This window comes from Ooceraea biroi, chromosome 13, assembly GCF_003672135.1.
Source record: "Ooceraea biroi isolate clonal line C1 chromosome 13, Obir_v5.4, whole genome shotgun sequence".
In the NCBI taxonomy this organism is placed as follows: domain Eukaryota; kingdom Metazoa; phylum Arthropoda; class Insecta; order Hymenoptera; family Formicidae; genus Ooceraea; species Ooceraea biroi.
Window position 1 is genome coordinate 4,651,547 of NC_039518.1, and position 23,943 is coordinate 4,675,489.

General features: G+C 43.8%; 2 protein-coding genes and 1 non-coding gene across 3 annotated transcripts; 1 reads left to right on the forward strand and 2 right to left on the reverse strand.

Moving 5' to 3' along the window:
• Positions 1-13,587: 13,587 nt before the first annotated feature.
• LOC109611167 lies at positions 13,588-16,316 on the forward strand. The gene is made up of 5 exons (XM_026974644.1): positions 13,588-13,698; positions 13,802-13,882; positions 14,977-15,344; positions 15,432-15,540; positions 15,619-16,316. The coding sequence occupies exons 1-5, from the start codon at positions 13,677-13,679 to the stop codon at positions 15,747-15,749; spliced, it is 711 nt and encodes a 236-aa protein (XP_026830445.1). The 5' UTR covers positions 13,588-13,676; the 3' UTR covers positions 15,750-16,316.
• Positions 16,317-17,092: 776 nt separating this feature from the next.
• Positions 17,093-17,706, reverse strand: LOC113563189. Its single transcript, XM_026974496.1, has 2 exons — positions 17,515-17,706; positions 17,093-17,409 (listed from the first exon to the last, which is right to left on the reverse strand). Exons 1-2 carry the CDS (start codon positions 17,689-17,691, stop codon positions 17,311-17,313), a joined length of 276 nt encoding a protein of 91 aa, XP_026830297.1. The 5' UTR covers positions 17,692-17,706; the 3' UTR covers positions 17,093-17,310.
• Positions 17,707-20,639: 2,933 nt separating this feature from the next.
• Positions 20,640-23,590, reverse strand: LOC105281488. Its single transcript, XR_003407361.1, has 7 exons — positions 23,242-23,590; positions 23,029-23,129; positions 22,779-22,908; positions 22,381-22,570; positions 21,960-22,184; positions 21,637-21,798; positions 20,640-21,557 (listed from the first exon to the last, which is right to left on the reverse strand). It is a non-coding gene; the product is annotated as a protein FAM92A (transcript).
• Positions 23,591-23,943: the final 353 nt, after the last annotated feature.

Sequence of the window (23,943 nt, forward strand, 5' to 3'; positions counted from 1 at the left end):
TGTCGCAGGCCATCTGAATTTTATATGAAGACATCGGGAAGCCGGAACGTGAGGGCCTTTTACACCCAAGCGGGAAAGTGACCAACTTTTATATCTTCGACAATGGCGCAAGCTGCATCAATACTACATCTATTTGGTGCGTAGGCTTAAGTATTAATATGTGGGATAGGCTAGCAGTGCGAGTCGTGCGGCCCGAAACCACGAACGAGCGGGCCACGGCGGCAGAGCCAGGGAGCGTCTATCACGGACCGGACGCATCCCTGGGCGGGTACCTCCACGCGGTATTTCCCGGTAACGGACGGTGTCGGGAGGCACCGTTCGGCTAACACCCGTTTCCTTAAAGTTAAAGGACTCTGTTATCGGCTAATTTTTCCTGCCCACGGCAAGAGTTCCCTGGTGGGTCAGTCAGACGGGTTTCACGCCGTGCTGGCACGGCCGGGTCGGAAGTCTAGATAGTACGAATACGAGCAAGGAAAAACGAGGGGAACGAAGTGTTAATTCTAGTTTGTATGTTGGGAGATCCGTGCAAACAGAGAGTACCACCAGCTAACTTGCCAGGTACTCTACGAGCCGGACTCCGTTGTTGCTGGTGACCATGCCGGGCCGAAACATGGAAAGTCCGCGGAGAACAAACCGTGCAGAAAATAGCCAAATGCCTCGTCATCTAATTAGTGACGCGCATGAATGGATTAACGAGATTCCCACTGTCCCTATCTACTTCCCCCAGGGGCCACGTTTTCTTGGTGTCGTGGTACGGGCCTGACGCACCCGGGGTCCCGAGTCTAACACGGTACGACCACGAGTTGGTGCATGGCTCAAAGTGGCGTACGCGCTAACAAGCGCTAGTGGGACTTAGGTTTGCTCAAACCAATCCCCTAAAGACGACGAGAAAGTCGCACAGCAGAACTGACGACCCGGGGTATTGCCATGCGGCATCGAATACACCGCCCGTTGCAAGTGTTGCTTCCACCGAAGTCGTAGCGACGCGCCCGCTAAAATTGAAACCTCGAACTTCCTGGGCCTCGCTCCGAAACACCCGTAGAGGTGGGCTGCGGCAACATCGTGCGCTTTAGCCACGATTTCGAATATGCTACACTGCGACCACATAAACCTTGAATCCTTGAACTCGTAAGTGGTCCGCAGTATTCTCTGGTAGTAATACCGGGGCTACGCGACCCGGGACAGTAAGACTAACAGCTCGTCTGTGGATTCGCCGGTCCACAACCTGCGGTCTTACAAGTCCTGCCAGGCCGATTCCCAAGGCGTGCACGTAAGCACCTGAAGAGGAGTTAAAATGTTGTCTGTTGATGGTGAGCTGTGTGCCCTAGCAGAACTTCGCGTTCTGGGGCGGCCTGTACACAGCTCCGTATATCCGGACACGGCCTGGACAGGTGTAACGTGCGGGAATCGACCTAAGAGCCCAAGACGCTCTGCTGTGGAACAGGCCACACAGTATGAGCGTTAAGGGCTAGCAGGGACCCGGCCCTGACCTCCATATTTATCTCGAATCCTTGAAATCTTGATGGATGGTCGGTGGCACAACTCGAATTTTCGAAAATCATGACGGGTTTACTGCATCATCGTGTGCTTCGGCCACGACTTTGAAAGCGCTACACCGCGACCACACTAAATCTTGAATCCTCGAACACATAAGTGGTAGTGGTGTCATTTTCGCGTAACCCGGTCACAGGCTCGAAAGAAACACGCCGCGGATGAGTGGTTTGAATCCGTGGGATTGTGGTGCCTTGGATCATTGCGGAATTTGAATCCTCACGAAAGTGATGGAAACGGGACCCGGCCATGCCATTTTCAAACTCGAACTCCTCTGGGACTCGACCGTCCCGGGCCCAATTGGGTCTATGCGGGAATGTCGTAGCAGGGGGCTTACAACACCGCCATATGACATGGCGCCACTAAGTCCGACACGGAACACCGTGGCTGTGTCGATCTCGGACCTGTGTGCTCCAAGAGAAATTGAAACTTTAGGCCGCAGTCAAGGGAAAGCAACACGCTGCGGCTAGCAATGCAACACGCGGCGGCTGCTGGCAAGCACCCCTCTTATACTGCTTCGGATCAATAAAGGATCCCAAAGTGGCCAATCCATTTATTTTCAGGGTGAATGAGTGGATCGATGCGTGAGTGAGGGTGTGAGCGAAGAGCAAGGTGCTCAGAGTGATTCGGTGTGAGAATGGGTGCGAATGGGCCCCGGTCGAATCGTTAGCGAATATTCCCGGAAGACTAGCCAAGGGGGGGAGTAGTAGCTCCCCCGACCAGGAATCGAGGAGACGTTAGTACCTGGCACCTGCGGGCAGCCGTAGAGGTATGTGGGAGAACCGCTCGGAAGAGCCTTTGTTCGTCTGGAGCCAATTCTGGGGTTGAGGCTGATGTGTTAGGGCGGGGGAGTGGAGGATTAGTTGGTCGCTATTTTCCTCGTACCTGCAGCTGGGCAGAGTAAACCTGGCGCCGTCTAGCCTGAGGTTTGGGCCAGGCGCCTGTTCGGATCGGGTGCCGCCCTTTCGATAGGGGTGAAGTTAATCCTCTTGCATCACAAATGGAGCGGGCCTATCCCGTAACTCTTTTTAGTAAAGCCAATGATGCCGATAGGGAGTGACCGCCTGACAAGCCGCTTCTCGGCTTCGGTATCCGTCGCTAGGATAAATTATTGACGGGGAAGTGGCCCCACTGCGGTGGGGCTCCAATGATAGGTGAACCGTCCTTCTTTTCTGCTTCGAATATGTCCTTATATCAAAATACGGTGAGGAAAAGTGCCCGCCTGCTCCAACGCTTCTGGACAGGTAGGGCCGCGGGAGGAGAAGCGGGGGCAGTTCCTGCCGTCGGCTCGCGCGCCTGCGTGGCTGCGCACTCGACGGTGGCCTCCAACTCCTCGAGAGCGCCTCGCCGTGCTGTGCACCCGCGCGTCCTGGGCGCCGAGCGCGGAGGAACACAGGCCCAAGGTTGCAGCCTTCATGCTGTCCGCGTTGTCTTAGAGAGATGCGATAGGCTAGTTGCGTTAAATAGGCATATAGGTAGGACTTCTGGCCGAGCAGTCTTCAACTCGGTCAATCATCAGTTAGGATCCCGCGACCGCGCCGCGAACCGTCAAACACCCCACACTCCATCATCAGTTGTCACAACAGGTAGGCCTTCGGTTCCGACCGATTCTTCTCTCTCATCCACACCCACGGCCTCTGCGCCTGAAGAAAGGTTGGAAATTTTATCCTCTCGAGCGTCGAAATTTCCGCTTAATACCACGGGAGTTAGGGTACTGCAGCTGAACATGCGTCGCTCGGCTGTAGTCACGGGTGAGGTGCGTCAGCTCGTGGCAGAAAAGCGACTTGACGTTCTGCTCTTGCAGGAACCATACGTCAGGAAGCAGAGCCACAGCCACACCTTCTATGGTTTAGGGACAGGAATGCGGATTGCCGCTGTACGCTCACACTATCCGTGGGCGGCGGTCGCGACCTGTAATCCCCATCTAGATATGACTTTCGTCTCCCAGCTTAGCACGACCCATTGTGCCTGTGCGGAAGTGCTGGCTCCCGGCTTCTCTCTCTATGTTGTATCGTGTTACTTCCAGTACAGCGACGAGATTGAGACGCACCTCAGGCACCTCGAGATGGTGTTTCATTCGCTGAGGGGGAAGAGAATATTAGTGGCGGTAGATGCCAACGCGCGGTCGTCCCTCTGGGGTCCCCAGAGGACAGACGAGAGAGGGGCCAAGTTCGAGGACCTCATCCGGGCGTATGGTATGAGCGTTGTCAATCGTGCTGGCCAGCCGCCCACATATTGGGCGACAAGGGGTTCGTCATACATCGACGTAACCCTGGCGTCGCCCGCCATGACCCAGTTCATCGGGGATTGGAACGTGCGGAGCGACTGGACGACCAGCGACCACAGCGCTGTGGACATTCGGTTGAGGGTGCCAAGAGCAACAAAGGCAGTGATGGGTGGGCAGGACCCACGCGGTTCAACGTGCGTCGGGCCGATTGGGAGGTGTTCACCCAGAGCCTGTCCGATCTCTCGGGATCGCGGCTCGAAGTCCTTGACCCTGCCTCCACGAGTGAAGTTGAAGACATGGCGGTAACTCTAGCGGGAATCCTTACGGAGTCTTGCGAGGCCGCTATGCCGAGGAAGAAAATCTTTAGGAAGTCCAACCCGTGGTGGACACAGAACTTAACTGTTCTCAAGAAACGGCTATACCGGCTGAAGAGGAACCTCTATCTTCACTGGGAACCTGACGATCCGACTTACCTCGACATTAAACGAGAATATCGCACGTCTTTGCGAAACTATTCCCGAGAGGTACAGAAGGCAAAAGTCGCGAGCTGGCGCAAATTCGTCACTCAGACTGGTAACAAGGAGCCTTGGGGCTTCATATACCAGCAACAGGCCGGTAAGCTAAAAGTAGGGAAGGTTTTGAGCACTCTTAGGCAAGGCGAAAACTCCACCATGACTTTGGAGGAGACTGCTAAATGCCTCTTGGATGTCCACGTTCCGGACGACCGGGAAGATAGGGATACGCTGGAGCAGCGCGAAATTAGGGAAGGTGCACGAATAGCACCAAATACGGCCGATGCCTCGCCTTTTACTCTGGCAGAGGTGGCTCGAGCGGTTAGGACTTTTCACAATAATAAGGCACCAGGACTCGATCTCGTAGAGGTTGCTGTGCTGAAGGCTGCGTGTAGGATCATTCCCGGTCAGGTAGTACGTTTGTTCAATGGGTGCCTTCAGTGGGGCGTCTTTCCCTCCATCTGGAAGGAGGGTTCTCTTAGAATTCTTCTGAAGGGGGAGGATAAGGATGAGAAGGACCCTAAATCGTATCGACCCATTTGTCTCCTCTCCGTAGTAGGTAAACTTTTCGAGAAGCTTCTCAATATGCGCCTCATGGATACGGCACTGGCGCCGGGTAGAGTCTCCGATAGACAGTTCGGCTTCATGCCGGGCAGGTCGGCGGAGGACGCTGTCGTGGAGCTACGGCGTATGGTGGCTGCCTCCGAGAGGAGGTACGCGGCCGCGCTGCTCTTCGATATATCCGGGGCTTTTGATAACGTCTGGTGGCCCCTAGTTTTACATAGTCTTAAGCAGAGAGATTGCCCTAGGAACGTTTTCAAGGTACTTCAGAGTTACTTTGACGGTAGGAGGGTAACCATATCATGCGGTTCGCTTAAGGTATCCAAGTGAGCCACGAGGGGGTGCCCACAGGGCTCTGTTCTCGGTCCGGCCTGCTGGAACCTTATGTTCGACGGTCTCCTCCGACTACTCGAACAGTTGTTAGGGAATAATTTTGTCGCTTACGCGGACGATCTTCTCGTCCTAATACAAGCTGACTCGCGTCGAGACTTAGAAGTTCAGGGCCAACAAGCGGTTGACCTGATTGTTAGTTGGTGTAAGTCGGCCAAGCTCGAGCTTTCGGAACGCAAGACTGAGGCTATCCTCCTCAGGAGCGCCGAAGCACAGAGGGCCCCGATAGGCAGACGGGGAGGAGCGCGACCCGACAGGAAACGTAAAGCTAGGAAACGCGTTGTAGACTTCGCGAGTAAACCGCCGGCCATCAAGCTAGGAAGCGCAAACGTAGCTTTTAGGGAAGCCGTTAGATATCTTGGTGTCCACTTTGATAGAGGCATGAGAGTCAGTACTCACTGCCGAAACCTCAGCGACAAGGCCGGGTCGTTGTTCCAAAAGTTAGGAAAGGTAGCGAGAGCCCAATGGGGACTTCGCTTTAGGGCGCTCTCCATCATCTACGGGGGCGCGTTCGTCCCAAAAGTAGCATATGCTGCTGCGGGGTGGGCCGACCTCTGTACGGAGGGCGATCTTCGCGTTCTTAGGGCCCTGCAGCGCCGGGCACTCATCTCGATGACTGATGCTTACCGCACGGCGTCGTGGGAGTCGCTCTGCGTGGTTGCGGGGGTTACTCCGATAGACCTCCTTCTTCAGGTACGTAAGGCAGGATACGACATTAGAAAAGGTAAGGACACCAGGATTGGGGATGTAGAGATCCCTGCGGATAGGGAAGACGCAATTAAGTGCGTAAAGGGTGAGGCGATAACCTTGTGGCAAGCCAGATGGTCTTCTTCTGGGAAAGGCCGCAATACCTTCGCCTTCTTTAAGAGCATCCAGGATAGGCTAGAGGCGCGGTGGGTGCGACCCGACCACTGGGGAACGCAGATGCTCACGGGACACGGCGATTTTGGGGGACGCCTCGCGTCTCTTGGGCTCGCTGCCGATGGGCGCTGCATGTGCGGTGAAGGAGAAGACACCGTCGCTCACCACATCTTGGACTGTTTGTTATTCGAGCCACAAAGGGAGGCTCTCCGAGAATTCGTACCTGACGGCGACTGGAGATGGCCGGAGGCGGCACATTTCCTCGTGTCGACCCCAGAGGCCTTTTCTGTTTTCTCCGAATTTTGCCGGGAGACTCTTTGGCTAAAGGGCTTCCATTGAATATTAGGTAGGTTAGATTCTGGGATCATCCACCTGGAGGATGTCGGAGCCATCAGGCATGAGGATGTGGCCTCGCAACCTTCGCGAGTACACCACACTTTCGGGTGATTTAGGTTACTGGTTTCGGAGGGCCGAGCGGTAGCGCCCCTCCTCCTAAAATTTAGATACATGGTAGGTAGGGTCCTCACCTTAATCCACTGACTTCACGGTCATCTCCCTACCTTTCTCCAATCCTATTTTCCTGCAACAGGGTCAGGGCGTACGTCCGGGCGGGACGTAGTGGACAGGCCTCCCCGTGGTCCCCGTGGGCGCGGCAGGTGCAGGAAGGCGCACTGACCGACCGAAGTTTTCGGAGGTATATCGCTAGGTGGGAGAGCTTTTAAGCCGGGAGGACTGCAATGCCGCGGCTGAACTGTCCATCCTGCGAGTAGCCCGCAGGCGCTGCTGGATTTTCTCCATCGCCCGTCTCGGGGCGGTTTCGATAGATGGTGGATAAAAATTGTAGCGTATGCTCGGAAGAGCGATGTCGCATGAGCGCGTTGTCCTCGGATAAAGCGTTCTCACAATAGTTGTCGGTCCGTGAATTAACGGTTTGTTGTGATCTCTGGGTTGACTCTGCTGCTTCGGCACCTTCAGTAGTAGCAAGATGTGCAGGCTTCAATCGTTCGACTGATAAATTAGTCGGCTGACCGTTGATGTCGACAGTAAAGAGTCGATCGTTAATTCTCTCGATGGCACGGTTTGGACCTGAATATGGATTATCCAAAGTTTCCTTGCGTGTACCTTCGTGATGAACAAAGACGTGGGTACAGGTATACAAATCTTTAAAATAAAAAGTCTTCTTGCGGCCATGATATGCTGTTGAAGTAGGCTTTATTGTCCGCATATGTACGCGAAAATCTTCCAAAAAGAAATGTGGATCGTGAGGCAAGTTTTCGTGTGTAAAGAATTCTCCGGGTATTCGAAGAGTTGTCCCGTATAGATATTCTGCTGGCGAAGCTTTAAGGTCTTCTTCATAACATGTTCGAAGACCTAGAAGTACAACAGGAAGTACCTCTGTCCACTTCTGGTTATTGTGGCACTTGATTGCTGTTTTTAATGTTCGGTGCCATCGTTCGACGAGTCCGTTTGAAGCTGAATGATATGCTGTAGTACGGATCCTCTTTCCTCCAACCAGCTGAACTAAGGCTGCAAAGAGTCTGCTCTCGAATTCTGATCCTTGGTCTGTCGTGATGATTTTAGGTGTGCCAAAGCGAGAAATCTAATGGATGAAAAAAACTTTAGCGACTGTTTCTGCTTGATGATTCTTGATTGGGATGGCTTCCGGCCATCACGAAAATCTATCGATCATAGTGAGGCAATATATGTAACCGTCACTAGAAATTATTGGTCCGATGATGTCGATGTGTACATGGTCGAAACGTGAATCTGTGTGTGGGAATGTTTCCGGTTGTAGATTGACGTGACGGCCAATCTTTGCGCGTTGACATTGCAGGCAAGTCTTGGCCCAATCTCTGATGTCTTTTCTCATTGATGGCCAGACGTATCGTTGTCCGATGATCTGCGCAGTGATTTTGCCACTCGAATGGTTTAAATCATGAAATGCATTAAAAACTTGACGTCGAAATGATGTAGGCACGAATGGTCGGATGTCGTGAGTTGAAACGTCACAGTAAAGTGCCTGATGATCTGGACCAAAAGTAAGTCTTTGAAACTTCAATGATGTTTGATTGTTGTTGAGAAGTGCGGCAAGCTCTTGATCCAGTTGAGCTTTCGACAAATCCTCGAAATTAATGATTGATGGAAGTCGGAATGCATCCATTCCTGAGAGGGTGTCGGCCACTGTATTCTCTTGTCCTTTAATGTAAGTAATCCTTGTCGTAAATTGTCCGATCAGATTGAGTTGACGGAGTTGAATGGGAGAAGCCTTATCTGACTTCTGCGAAAATGCATACGTCAGTGGCTTGTGATCCGTTCGAATTTCGATATCAGCGTAGCCTTTAATCAAGGGTCGAAAAAACTTGGTTGCGTGATAAATGGCTGTAAGTTCCCTGTCGTAGGTGCTATATTTAGTTTGTGCTGTAGAGAACTTTCGTGAAAAGAACGCTAATGGATTCCAGTCGGTATTATTAATAGATTGACGACGGACACATCAGAAATAGCTATGGGCGCAGTATTAGAGCAATCGCTCTAATACTGCGCCCATAGCTATTTCTGATGTGTCCGTCGTCAATCGCATCTTGGCGTTAGGTGCTGGATGTGCTAATAAAGTTGCGTTGGCCAGCTGCTGCTCCACCTTCTCGAAAGCTTCGAGGGCTTCCGTAGTCCATTCGATTAGTCGTTTATCGTTCTTCTTGCTGTCCTTGAGATACTTGTTTAACGGAATCTGCGTCTCTGCAGCGTTTGGAATAAAACGATGATAAAAGTTAATTGCCCATAAAAATCTGCGAAGTCCTTGGACTGTTTGAGGTTTCTCAAAGTCGAGTATTGTTTTGACTTTGCTCGGCAATGGTGTGGATCCGCTGCTAGAGATCTTGTATCCTAAAAATTCCACCGACTCTGCTCCAAAAGTGCATTTGTCGGCGTTGATACGTAATCCGTGATCTCTCAATCGACTGAATATAATTCGTAGATGTTGTCGATGTTCTTCTAAGGACGAAGAAGCGACGAGAAATTCGTCGATGTATGGGAAGACGAAATCGAGTCCTGCCAAAACCTGATTGATAAATCGTTGTAATGTTTGGGCTGCGTTGCGAAGACCAAATGGCATTACCAGAAACTCGAAAAGACCAAATGGTGTTGTGACTGGTGTTTTGGGAATGTCTTCATCAGCCACGGGTATTTGATGGTATGCTCGAGATAGATCAATTGTGGAAAATATAGTCTTTCCATGTAATATTGATGAAAAGTCATGGATTTGAGTGATCGGATATCTGTCGGGTAATGTTTGTGCGTTCAACCGACGATAATCACCACACGGACGCCAACTGCCATCCTTCTTTTTGACCATGTAAAGGGGACTAGCCCATTGGCTGTTCGATGGTCGGCAATAACCTTGATCTATCACAAACTGGAATTCAACTTTTGCTGCTTTTAACCTCTCCGGGTGAAGACGTCGCGGTCGCTCAAATATTGGCTGTCCGAACGTCTCGATGTGATGTTTGACGGTGTGCTGAGGTTTGATAATGACCGTGGCAGGTTTGGTAAGGTTCGAAAATTCCGTAAGAATGTCGGTCATGGGAATATTCTTGTTGAAATTAGATATTCCAGTGTACGGTGCCTTGTCCACTTGCAGTTTGACCGTATGTCCCGTTTCTTTATCTTTGAGTGTCGGTGAACGAAGATTCAACGTGAAATTGTGTTGATACAACATATCGGCTCCTAGGATAGCGTATGGTACCTGCGCGATGAAACAGAGACAACGGATCGGTCTGCGAAGTCCGAAATCTAATAACATTGCTCGTTCGCCATAGGTGTTAATGCGTGAGCCGTTGGCAGCATACAATGTGCCTTTGACGCAACTGGTTGGATCTGAAGGACGTGGTGGGACGACTGAGACTTCCGCCCCTGTATCGATCAGGAAACGAAGTCCAGATTGTTTGTCAACTATAAATGGTCGGCGAGAAGAGTTGCTACCGTCGCTTGTCGCCGAGGCTAACGACGGCTGCGTTAGTTTTCCGACGTTTGTTTGTCAGCTTTTTCTTTCGGCCATTCGCACGGTTCGGTACATTTCTTCGCCATCTTTCCGAACTGTCTGTGGTAATAGCGCAGACTTTTGGTTTGCGCGAACGACTACGCGTCCGTTTCGAATCCGCACTGGTGCGCGTGCGCGAACGCGAACGCGGGCGGGAACATAAACAAGATGTCGGCTCGTTACGCGCCTTCAACTTATTCAATTGTTTCGTGAGTTCCGCTATTTTATTGGCAAGATCGTGTTCCGGCTGTTGAATTGCCACTAGTTCGCAATTATCGTCTGGTGGTCGATGTTCCATTATTTTATCGACTACGGCGGCTAATGCGTTAACATCTCCGGGAACAACTTGTAGTATCATGCGTACGTCGCTCGGAAGATATTCCAAGAATAACGTTTTAAAATCCTCGTCATCGATTCTTCCAGGGCCGGCCAGAGATCTCATTTCCGCGAGTAGTCGCGAAGGTTTTTTATCTTTGATGGATAAGCCGGATAGCAATTTCCGCAGCTCTTGTCCTCGCGTCAAGGAATAATGCTCTACGAGTAACATCCTTAATGATTGGTATCGGCGAGCTGAGGGAAGTCCCGCAATCGCGCTACACATGCTCTCGTAAATGTCGTCGTCGAGGCTGGATACCAATGCGGTGAATTTATCCGCTTCCGATGTCTTCCGTTCGCGAAATTCATTTTCAGCGATTTCGAACCATGCACGCACGTTGGTGGTAGATTTAAATTTGCGTAACGTTACCTTGTATTCGGTGTAACTACGGTACGTTGCATTGCCAGTGTGCGGCGTTTCCAGTGGAAAATAATGACACGGCAGTTCAGGCAACACCTGTGCTGTGGTTCTCGAGGTTGTTGCGTCCTCTTGTCGATTTTCCATCGCGGGAGCGAAGTAATTTTGTTGCTGAGAAGATTCACCAAAATGGCGGCCTTGCTGGTCCTTCTTCGCGGCTTCACCAAGATGGCTGCCGTTATCCAGTTCGATGAGGCTGCTTTCAAGTTGTTCTGCGCCCTTCGTTTCTTCTCCGGGTTGCTCTCCTGGTTTGCTTTTGTTAGGAGAATGCACCACACTCATGTTTCTCGCAGGAACTTTCGCGGGGTTGTATGAGAATCCCGATCTCAATATGCGATTATCGTTCATAGACCCGGTCACGCGTTCTGCTTTTCTTGTCGGCAAAAACACGGTGATAACACGAATGCGTTTGCACAACACGAGCGAGTTTTAACGACACGAGCGAGCTTTTATGACACGAGCGAGCTTTTACGACACGAGCGAATTTTTACAACACGAGCGAATTGCGACCTCCACTTAAGTGCGACGTTACGGAAAATGTCTTTCTTCGCGATCACGTCGGGGTCACCAGTTGTAGCGTTAGCACGAATGGAGAATTAATAAAGACTCAATGTAATTGTTAATGATAGTTTTATTGGTATCACTCGCGTACACTCGTATAAGCTTGTGTGTGGTTCGGAGGTTTCCGAAGAACTGTGTCGTGTAACAGTAACTGAATAACAAAGGCGAAACTTCGCGCCAAGGAAGTTAAAAGTAACTAGGAGTATATAAAGTCTAGATAGACAACTCAACTAAAAGTGTAATATGGTGTAGTACCAAAAGTGTAAATATAATGTCACCAAATCCCTACAGTATAAACGGAGCTGCTGCCATCTTGACGAAAAAGAACGAACTGTACAAACGACGACGACGACGACGACGACGACGTTTCTTAAATGAAATTTTCCAATTTCAGACTTTGCATTGCCATATCTCCGCTCATAGGGCACGTACAAGAAAAATAAAAACACTTATTATATAATTCGACCCCAAACTATCCATTGAGTCTACTTAGAGGTTGATCCGTTCAGCGGTTATTGAGATCTAATAATCTGAGTGTCTGCGAAAGCGTCGCTTCGCGTAAAAGAGTCACGGTGCGGTCTCGCTGCGCGTATACTTGGCGCGAGACACTACCGTGTCTCTTGATCATTCAAAGCAATAGAAAAAGTACAGTTTTATAGAAAAGTGTAAGTTTATTTTTTATAATATAACAAAAGGATATCTCATGCATGCTTATCTTTCCTCCACATGATTGTATGGCTATTCCAGATACTTTGGATGAGTGGTCACTTGTTAGATTAGTATATTGAAGAAAGGGATGAGCCTATTTATCACCTTCTTATTAAGGATTTATATGGCACATTAATAGTACGAATATTACTGAGTAATATTACTAATAAGTAAATGCAGCTTTCACAGTTATATTAATAGATAAATCAATACAATGTAAGATACATATACAATATGTATAATGCTGAAACAAATGTAAGTATTATGTTTGTTATCTGTATGTATATAAATAATATTTACATTAACAATGTTCGTTATCACGACGTGATCGACTTGAACACAGGAGCATCGATAATCGTTTTGTTAAAAGATAATAGACAGGATGAAGAGAGCGAGATTACTGCAACGTAAAGAGAAAGAAAATTAATAGAACAAGATAGAAAAACGCGCTCATTCACTATTAGGCTTTTTTTTCATCAGGAATGGCGATAGGGTATTAATATTAATTAATAATATTGGTGCGAGACACTACCATGTCTCTTGATAGAATATAATATATTTATTTGTGGGTTTTGGGTTTTGTATAAAGTATTTAATATTAATGACGCGCCCGCTGCGCCCCCCACGTCCGCGGTGCCCGCGCGCTATTGGTTCATTAGGATGCAATATGTGAAAATGCGCCACAAAGAAACAATTGCCTTATGATTCGTTGCGGTAACGCTACAGCTAGAAAGACGAAGCGACCATATTGAAAGAGAGAACCATGGAGGAAGGACGTGAGTTGATATCTTATACATTATATTTTATAAAATATTTATTTATTGTACAATTTATTCACACACATACAATATATATGTATTTTATTGCAGCTATTGACGTAGAATATTCAGATTCGTCTATTTCGCCTATGTTCCTGTTAACACAGGTGGTAGCGGCGCATGTATCACCACCGTTACCACCGCCGCTACCACCGTAGTTACTGCCACCACCACCACCGCCTGTGTTAACGGGATTTCGTCTGGCAACAGCGGCCCCGACGACAGTGGCCCCGGCGACAACGGCCACGGCCCCTCCGGCGACAGCGGCCCCGGTTCGGATGACAGCGGAGGGAAAGATTTTACCGAGTAAGTATATAAAATATATATATATTTATATATCAATTTATCAGTGCCAGGATTTAGTTGCACATTTCGAGCCGATTTCGTTGTCAACTCCCACTGTCCCCCTCTTACCGCGCGTATCTAAATCCTGGTGTCCACGATCCGAGTTCTCGGTCCGAGAAAAAGTTACTAGAACTCGGATCATGGACATTAGCAACTCAGATGCAAATCTCGAATGAAAATCTCGAACGAAAAAATGCATGCCGTCCCATTTTCCCGTAATAGTTACTAGACTTTTACTAGTTTCACATCGACTTAATTCTTATTGCCAACCTTATTCTATTTTTATTGTCAGTCATGGGTCCAGTCAGGTGCAGTCATGGTCAAGAAATTCCTTTTTAGTAAGTATATAATGTTAAATTAGTTAAATTAGGAATATAAAGAAGTAACTTTATTTAATATAATTTTAACTTGACAAAAATCCATTTAAAAACATTTTTATAGGTGGACTGGATTTTATTAAGGACGAAGGAAATCTTATGCGTTGCAGGAATTCTTCAGACACAAGAGAACGTAATTACAAAGGTATGTTACCTGTTCGGGATCCGGACCACGGTCAAACCATTTTGGTTAATTAGTCTTCGATTAAAATTTCGTCGAGTCTTGCGTGGCCAATCGAGCACCAGATGTTTGTCGAGCGCTATCCGGATCTAACAATATTTGCGTCGTTCGCGATCGAAAATTGACCTCGGACGGGCGCGAACCCCGACGATCTCGCTCGCACGGCTTAAATCCTCACGTGCGATGGACAGAGACGAAAGAGCTCTCTTGTTTGGTCGCGTCTGCCTATTTTTCTCCACCGAAGGCGACAAACAGGCGACGTCGCTGTCGATCGCTCGTCGAGAACAAAGCCAGAGAAGATTCAGCCTCGTTCGCGAACGAATCTTGGTCGCAGACAGTATTCATATATTTTCGCCAACGTTCGGCCGCCCGGTAAATCGTTCGAAGTTCTCGAGATCGAGTTCGGCGTGCATCCGTGGAACCACGGCGCGTGTTCCACTGTAGCAGAGACGCGCGTTCCCGATCTACGCTCGATATCTTCGACGGACGATCCAAGCACGCAGATTCGCGTTCTCTCGAGACCATCCGTGCCTGGCTTTTTGTTCGTCTGTTTTGTCGACGGTGTTATAATAAACCTGGTACACGAACATTCCGCGGACTTAGTTAACTCCAGTCACACGCCCCAGTCCTTGCCGTGATCACCGAGTGGTCACTTTTCCCGTCGCACGTTCTCTTCCGAACGGAATCAGCCGTCAGAGCCGGAGTCCGACCACGACAGTTGGATCTCGCACATTACCTATTAACCAATATATGTATCTCTATATATGTTTTGTTTAATTTGCTGAATTCTAGCATAATGAATCGATAAATAGATCTCGAATTCTTTCAAGGTATTTTTTCTTAATATGTACTATGTGCATCACCGGTGATGGACGCTGAATTGTCCATTTAGACCATTTGGTATTCTGGTTGTAAAAAGAAACAATTATGAAATGTTTTAACGTTATGTGCGGATACATAAATATAATATATAGTGTAATATTTGTAAATCACCAGTGACCCACACAGCACTACGATCACTTTGTATTATTATTAAAAAAACAATAATTCATTTGTAGGAAATTATTTTTTGAATATGGATAATAAGGATAATGTAAAGATTTTGTTGATGTTATATCAACAACATCCTTGTCTATATGTCACCAAGTGTGCTGAATATTATAATCGCATGAAACGAGATAAAGCTCTTCAAATAATATGTAAACAATATACAGATTTGACGGGACAACCGTTAACAGTTGACATTGCGAAAAAGAAAATTAATAATTTAAGGTCGCAATATCTAGAGCAACTAAATAAAATAAAGCAATCAAAATCAAGCGGTGCATCAACTGATGATATATATACACCAACTTGGTGGTTGTTCGAGGATATGAGTTTTTTGAATCCTCGCATTACTCAAAGAAAAGGAGAATCTTCTATAATGGCGAGTATAAATTATTTAATTATTTAAATTTACAACCAAATTATAATTAAATAAATTATATTAAATAAAAATTATGATAATTTGTAGATTTCCAACTCTCAATCGGAATTATTAGAACATGAGACACCGAAAAATGAGATTGAAGATTTACAATTTCGAGATGTCTGTAATATTTTAAACACAGATTATGATAGCGGTATTAAAAAATTTTTATACATTTCATATTTTTATACTTACAATATATTCTATAATTTACTTTAATTTTATTTTACAGAAAACACCAATCCAAATGTTCAGTCACCATCATGCAGTATTAATTCAAGTACATCAAGCAATATTGCATCGCTAATTAAAAAAAAGAAAAAAATCTGTAGATTCGAACGAAACTTGTACAGACAAAAATAATTTTTGGACAATAGCTTCCAAATCGCTTCAGTCAATATCAGAAACTGAAAAACCAAATGGTATAAAACATTGGATTTTATACATAGAAAGTGAATTGCGTAAAATTTCGGACCAAAAGAAACTGAAACGATTACAGAGAAAAATTATAAATCTAATTGATATTGAAGATAGTGATTAATATACACAAATATTGCATAAATGATCTGGTTTGACTCTTGTGCGTTTGAGAAGGATGCATCTAATATAAGTTTGGTATGTATGTAAAATTTTATTTTTATATTCATGAAAGAGAGCGATTCGTTACCTAATTATGAGCATTGTGAATTCTTCGTTACGTAGTTCTTTTGCAGCAATGGTGCAAAAGTATGGTTAAACCATTAAAGATTGTTTTGTTCTTCATTTAATTTCTTTATTGATGTCGATACGCGTATGCCAAAGATAGTGATTAATATATACAGAGACGAAATGAACGATATGGCTTGATTCTTGTGCGTTGACGTTAGAGAAAGATGTATCTAATGTACGTTTGTCATATATTAAAAATTTTATTTTTATATTTATGAAAAAGAGTATTATCTTAGTTTTAAGCATAATGAATTCTTATATATTGTTTTCTGCAGCATCGGTACAAAAGTATGATTAATTTAAAGCATTAGAGAGTTCTCGAGACGAAAAGAAGAAGAATAGTGAGGCGTTTAATATATCTTTGTTATGTATTTGTTATAATAAAAAAATATTAATACATTTAATTATGTAAGATTATATATTTATCAATATATACATAAAAAGTTTAAGCAATACATATATAATACATTTATAATAAACAGCAGTACATATATAAAAATTTGATAGAAATTTAAACCATAAAATCTTGCCATTCCACTCTCCCAACGCTGTTGAAATATTCTTTAAAAACGTTACGAATATGCATTACATTTCTGTTAGGTCTTACATTAATAATTTCTAAATTGCGCAACTGTACGTTACCATTTCTCCATGGAGCATGTAGTACATCTCGATCTTCTACATTTTCAAAGTCTACAGCTCCAAGTAAGTAAGTAGCATTTTCTTTAGAAAGATAATTGTGTAAAGCACAACATGCAAGAGTTATTTGTTGAACTGTCCCAACAGGAAGGTAAATTTGTGTTAAAAGAACGCGAAATCTGTTTGCTAAAATACCGAACGTATTTTCGACGATTCTTCTACATCTACTTAATCTATAGTTATATATTCGCTCATTATACGATAAATTTCGTGATGGATAAGGTTTTAATATGATTTTGTAACGGAAAGGCAGCGTCAGCTAAAATGACATAAGGAACAGGTTCATTCATACCAGGTAATGGTTTATCTCTAGGCACATTAAGTGTATTTTGTGGATCATTTATAAATTGCGATAAGTCACTGTCACGAAACACCCCTCCATCGTTTACCCTACCATTAACACCAACATTGATATACATGAATTGATAATGGGCATTGACTAATCCTAAGAGAACAATACTGTTCGTTCCCTTATAATTTCGATAAAATGATCCATCTTGGAATGGTACTTTAAATTCTATATGTCGACCGTCGAGGGAACAATGCAATTTCGAACGTTCCACATTTCAAGATACTTATTTGCTATTTCTTCCCATTCAGCAGTTGTAGTTGGTATCTATAAAAATCATTAAATACATTATTCAATAATAAGCATTTCGAAGACACAATTTATTATATATATGTCACAATATATCTTTATTAATTGTAAATTCTTATTTACCCGCAAGTAATCGTCTCGAAGAACTTCATATATAACACGACATGTCTCAGGAATTATTCGAGAAATTGTACATGCTGGAATTCTTGTTGAATATTCTAAACTTCTATAACTCTCACCAGTAGCCAAAAATCTCAGAGTTAGTGACAATCGTTCCTTAAGAGATATACATTCTCTCATATTAGTATTTTGACGTTGTATATAAGGTGTTACTAGTTCCAGAAGTCGATCAAATAAATCATGTCGCAATCTAAAAAACCTTTGAAAATAATCAGCATCCTCATTTCTCAGCTCTATATGAGCTAAATTAATTGTGCCTCGTAATTTGCGATTTCTTCAGGATATCCATTCCCGTGTCCATATTCGACGACGTTTTTTTTCTCGTACTTTCTTTATTGTATCCTTTTCTTCTTCCTCCACAATTTCAACTAGTGAAGCAATTGCGATTAATTGCTTCAATTTAACAGACATTGTAGCAGACAAAATATGAGTACACAATTTTAATATAATTTTTCGAAGATTTCGTATTGTATTAAATTTCTGAAAATCAAAACACATAAATTATTGTCGTTGCTGAAAAATAATGTATCATACAATTTACAAATCTTACTAAAAAAACGCGATTAAAAATATTTATTTATACTTACTGTTTCAGAATAGAATCACACTATACACAAACCATACAAACGAAGCATTTACAATTTCTTTTTAAGGTTAGAACTTAGTATTTTGTTCGATTTGGCGTTCATGTTGGTACATATGACACAGATTGAAATTAGAATCGTAACTCGATTACAGCGCTATCTATGTTTGTTCGAGTGTAAACATTATTGTCTGAGATCTGGGACCGAGAACTCGGACCGATTTCTAGCATCGTGGACACCGGGCTTTAGAAACGAGGTACCGGACGCTAATAAACATAAACATACATGCCGCTAGATTAGAAATACAATTACAATACGCGCAAGAGGGGGACAGTAGGAGTTGACAACGAAATAGGTTAGAAATGTGCAACTAAATCCCGGCAGTGTCTACATATATTAATATAAATTATTTGTTTCAGAACGATGGAGACGCTCTGGCCGCCACCCGTGGCGTGGCGAGCGCGGCGGACGTGGCGGCCGTGGCGGGCGTGTCGTAAACGTGCAGTACTTCAATTTTTAATATATTTTAATAAAAAATAATAAATCCGGTAAATCTACCGATTAGCGAACCCACCTCCTATCACCTTGTCCTTGACATATATTATAGAAGTCACCCTCCTTAGTGACCTTCAAAAGGTTTTAGCTGTCGGTCGTTGTTTACTAAAAAGTTATTAACAAAAGAAGTTTAATGATTTTGCACGAATTTTCAGCCGTCCACAACAAGCAAAAGGTTATATTTTCCGAAACTGGAGCCCCGGACACATACGCTCGGTTTCAGCCCGCTTCGCGGGAGGGCGGGAGGCAGGGGCTTGGCCCCCCCCCCCCGCCACCCCGCCAGAACCAGTGTAACAGATTTTACCGTACAGATTTTGATCACCTGGTACACTGCACGGATTCCAGCGGGGGGGGGGGCGAAGCCTCTGCCCCCGCCCTCCCGCGAAGCGGGCTGAAAACGAGCTGTCCGAGGCTTCAGTTTCGGAAAATATAACCTAACCAGGTTAGGTTAGGTTAGTTTAGGTTAGGTTAAAGCAGAGAATACTTTGTATTTAACTGTTTATGCTTCTGGTTAAAGTGAAGAATACTTTGTACTTATATGTATTAAAAGAAACTATTCTATATATTAACGATTCACTGCTTTAAATGACTTTCCTTCCTTCGTTCATATACATATTCGTCTTTTATATCTTTCAATATTCAAAATAACTACTATATTTGCAAAATTTCTTTTGTTAATAACTTATTAATAAACAACGATCGACGACTAAAACCTAGTGCGGGTGTTTCGTGATACCGGAACCGCCCAGCGTTGAGCGCGAGACTGTGCTCTCGGAGCCCTGATGATTCCGAGCGTATGGAGGAAGAGGGAGTTACAGGTTGAGAGAGAACTCTTGTGTACTCAACAGTCAGTTTATTTCACTGCAATTCGTGCACCAAGTCGAAGTAGGCGCATTTCGGAGATCTTCAACACTTGCGGATGACGCGGCGGATTTCTTGATCGCGTCGGTTTCGGCGAGCTTTCACGCGTGCACCGATACACGAGGTGGCAGTTCGTCAAAGACACCGAATGGTTTTGTGCAGCGACGAATCGTTGACACGCGCCTGACGACGTTCAGACGCGTCGGACGTCGAAATGAGAGAGCGGCTCAACAGCGAAGCGAGTTAAGAGTGGCTCGAGACTCGAATTGGTTTGAGATCGATCTTTACGCGAGCGCTGACAAAGCTCTATTAATGTTCCCGAGACCTCGCTTTCCTTTGAATCCCTCAGATAACTCGACTGACACGGTGACAACAAGGCTTCGGACGTTAGGCTCTTGATAGATATACGTGTCTAAAAACTCGAGTCAATGTCGCGGACAGCCAGCGGATCGGCTAGCTCCATTGTTTCGAGTCGATCGAGTTCGCGAAAATAACTTATTTGTCGCGTTCTTACATGAAAACAAGCGAGCTCGAGAACTGTCTGAAGATTTCGAATAACGACGGATTAAATTAAGATTCAATGATTGTAATTCGGAACAGCGGGTTATTTGGGAAGGTGACCTTTGTAATATATGTCAATATTATGTTCTTGGTTCGCGTAGACAGCTGAAAATTCGTACAAAATCATTAAACTTCTTTTGTTAATAACTTTTTAGTAAACAACGACCGACGGTTAAAACTTACACAATGTTACTCAGGAGGGTGACCTCTATAATATATGTCAAGGACAAGGTGATAGGAGGTGGGTTCGCTAATCGGTAGATTTACCATAAATCCCAAAATACATTATATATCTGTTTTCTTTATTAATACCCTATCGCCATTTCTGATTCCATAATGGTAGTATATGGTAGTGTCTCGCACCAATATTATTAATTAATATTAATACTCTATCGCCATTCCTGATGAAGAAAAAGCCTAATAGTGAATGAGCGCGTTTTTCTATTTTGTTCTATTAATTTTCTTTCTCTTTACGTTGCAGTAATCTCGCTCTCTTCATCCTGTCTATTATCTTTTAACAAAACGATTATCGATGCTCCTGTGTTCAAGTCGATCACGTCGTGATAACGAACATTGTTAATGTAAATATTATTTATATACATACAGATAACAAACATAATACTTACATTTGTTTCAGCATTATACATATTGTATATGTATCTTACATTGTATTGATTTATCTATTAATATAACTGTGAAAGCTGCATTTACTTATTAGTAATATTACTCAGTAATATTCGTACTATTAATGTGCCATATAAATCCTTAATAAGAAGGTGATAAATAGGCTCATCCCTTTCTTCAATATACTAATCTAACAAGTGACCACTCATCCAAAGTATCTGGAATAGCCATACAATCATGTGGAGGAAAGATAAGCATGCATGAGATATCCTTTTGTTATATTATAAAAAATATACTTACACTTTTCTATAAAACTGTACTTTTTTTATTGCTTTGAATTATCTTTATTACGATTGACTGAGCTATCAAAAAGTGAATGAGGATTACAGTTTAAATAACACAACTTTAATATAACGTAACTCATAATACATACATTGATTACTAGACATTATAATTCTTGGCGTCAAAATGATTCAGGAACCTCTTCTTTTATTAAAACTGTTATATTGAATTATTGTTCCATCTTAAACAACTATTCATAGACATTTATATCTATCTAAAGTACAAATCGAGTATTTTTCAAAAGTAAGTAATGTGTGTAAATAAAATTTACTTCGTTCAATTCATTTTCGAAGGTATGCGATATATTATGGACGATGATATATGAAGTTACATAGACTTATGCCTAGTTCTCACAGGCTTCTCTCGAATCGATTCTGATTCCGTTTCCTCCGTGCTGTCCGCGTATTCCTCGACTTGAACCGACTCGGATGAATTGGTGAATCCGGTTTGTACGGAATCCTGGAAGCATTCATCGTTAAAGATTCAAGAATGGAATAGTAGAACGACTCACACGTTAAATGAAAATTATTGAGCTTACAGCAGACTCGGCTTCTCGATTAGCCAATTTCTACAGTGTTGCAGGAGAGGATGCAAATCGGTTAGCTAAGTTCGTTAAGGAATAAGCGTGTCGAAACGACGTTCTGTTTACTGTGTCCAGCCTTGTGACGGAGTCAGGGGCGCGCATTGTTTCTCTAAATTCCTGTACATAATCGCGTGATTTGGTTAAACAATATTATCGATACGTTATTACGTTAGTCCTGCATGTTAAAAGCATGTTAAATCAACTACACTTATACATGATATATGAAAATAATCACACGATTTGAAGAAATTTAGTAAAAAATGTTCTCGAGATCTCACCTCAAGATCTTTAATCTCGTCGATGGATACGATATCTTGGTACGCTTTAGTCAGAAGTTCACGAGCCTTTCTGTGAAACCTCAGTTCGATGGTGACGAAATCCAATAGTACAGATTTCAAATCATGCAGCTTTCGTCGCTCGGACGAGTTGATCTGCTCCTCCAATCCCTTGACCACTCGGGACATCTCAACGGATGCTTTCATCAGTTCAGACTCGGCTTGTGACTAATTGTAACAAGAGATACTTGAGTAACATAGTTATATTAGTTTGAAATGATTTCATCAATATATTTATTGCGCAATTTTATTTATCGTCTAAATGATCTTTCGATTTACAATTACGAAAGCCATGGAATTAATGAAATCACGATTGAAATTAAGTGATGCTTATAAAATGAGGTTTTAATTGTAAGGATACTACCATTTGACGATTCCTAGGGTTTCTTTCTCGAATTTTGTCCAATTGCCTTCGTCCTGTGAATTCTCTGTCGCGTGCTGCGAAGGTATTTTTTACATCATCGCATGCATGCTTGCAAATCATTGCGTACTGTGAAAGAGGCGCAATTATTTTGGCGTCCAATCTTTGTATTGTATCTTTGTATTCTGCATCTCTAAAATTAATAATTTCGATGGTAAAAAAATTAAAATGATGAAACATAATGTTGCACTTTATCAGCATGTTGAAAGGTAAATTTTATATTTAATATAGAAAGACAATGAATAGTTTATTTGTCCGAGTAAATAAATTTAAATTGAGGTAAATTGTTTATTTGTTAATTATTTTCGTGAAAGATATGTAATTTTAAGAATCGTTTTTACCTATAATCACCGACGACTGATAACGTTGTTGAAAAGTTCGCCAATCCAGTACTCATGGATCGATTTATAGTTTCCGAATCACCATAGACCTGTATTATTGTTTGCAAGCTCGTCACTTTTATCGCGCAGTCTGAAAATAATATTGCTGGTGAATAATAAATGGAAATGAGGTTTTACGTCGAAGCGATAGCGAGTGAAGGGTCCGTGTGTATCGCTGAGGAAAAATAATCGAGAGTTAGCCGGTCATTACCTGGCCGCTTTCCTGGTAAACGCTGTAATATCTTGCATAGTTCAGCAAAGTGCTTCTCCACGCCTGTTATACGATCCTGTACAAATTGCGCCTCCTGCTCACTGAAAACAAAATAGATTTATTTTTATTCAAACGGCTCACCATTCACGATCTGTCAAATAATATCGCGAGACTAAAAGTCGGATGCTCGACTGATTTTATTCTTCAACTTACTACACGCTATTCTGGGAGTGCACTCGAAGCATTTCCTCCTCCGTAAAAGGATTTCGTAAAGTATTCAGTGAACTTCTTTGTGCGATAGATTATTTCTCTACAATAATCTCTCGCGAAACTAGAAATGGTTCTGGTAATCTTTTTTCTCGTCTATGTGCGAGACATTTCGACCATCGACCAATTGTCCTGGCTGCAAAAGTACAAAACCGTATATAGAAAATTAGAATGTCTAAAATAACTTTTCCAGAGAGATGTATTTAACTTAGAGAATTACTTGCATCGCGGATGCATCATTAAGTCCATCGATGATGTTTTCAAATAAAACTTGGTTAATGTCGATCGATGGACGTCATCGTCTCCGCTAGTTCACCAAGAAGCAAGTTTTCAATTTCTGCGATTGCCTGAGGGTAATCGTGGAAGTTCTTAAAATGTATAGGTTACTTACATTATATTCAATCTCACTCAATGGAATAGGTTATTTAACGACGAACTAAAACAATAACACTTCCTCGGCTGCGGTCGGATCGCCCGCCTGAGTCTTCCTTCACATTCTCACTCAACTTCTAATGATGTTCGCGGTCGTTGAGAGTATTAAGTGGAACGCACCCTCACTACACAGTGCAGTACAATGTACTATTTGATTGGCGCGAGACATTACCGTATCTCTTGATACGCGTATCAAACGATCGGTGTAACTAGGTC

Bases quoted from the DNA above. Each gene is read 5' to 3' on its own strand.
- LOC109611167 (XM_026974644.1), top strand. From the start codon at position 13,677: ATGGTCAAGAAATTCCTTTTTA. The intron at 13,883-14,976 runs GTATGTTACCTG...ATTCATTTGTAG, and splicing joins AAGAGAACGTAATTACAAAG to GAAATTATTTTTTGAATATG. The intron at 15,541-15,618 runs GTATTAAAAAAT...TTTATTTTACAG, and splicing joins AAACACAGATTATGATAGCG to AAAACACCAATCCAAATGTT.
- LOC113563189 (XM_026974496.1), bottom strand. From the start codon at position 17,691: ATGAGAGAATGTATATCTCTTAAGGAACGATTGTCACTAACTCTGAGA. The intron at 17,410-17,514 runs GTAAATAAGAAT...TGATTTTTATAG, and splicing joins TTCGAGACGATTACTTGCGG to ATACCAACTACAACTGCTGA.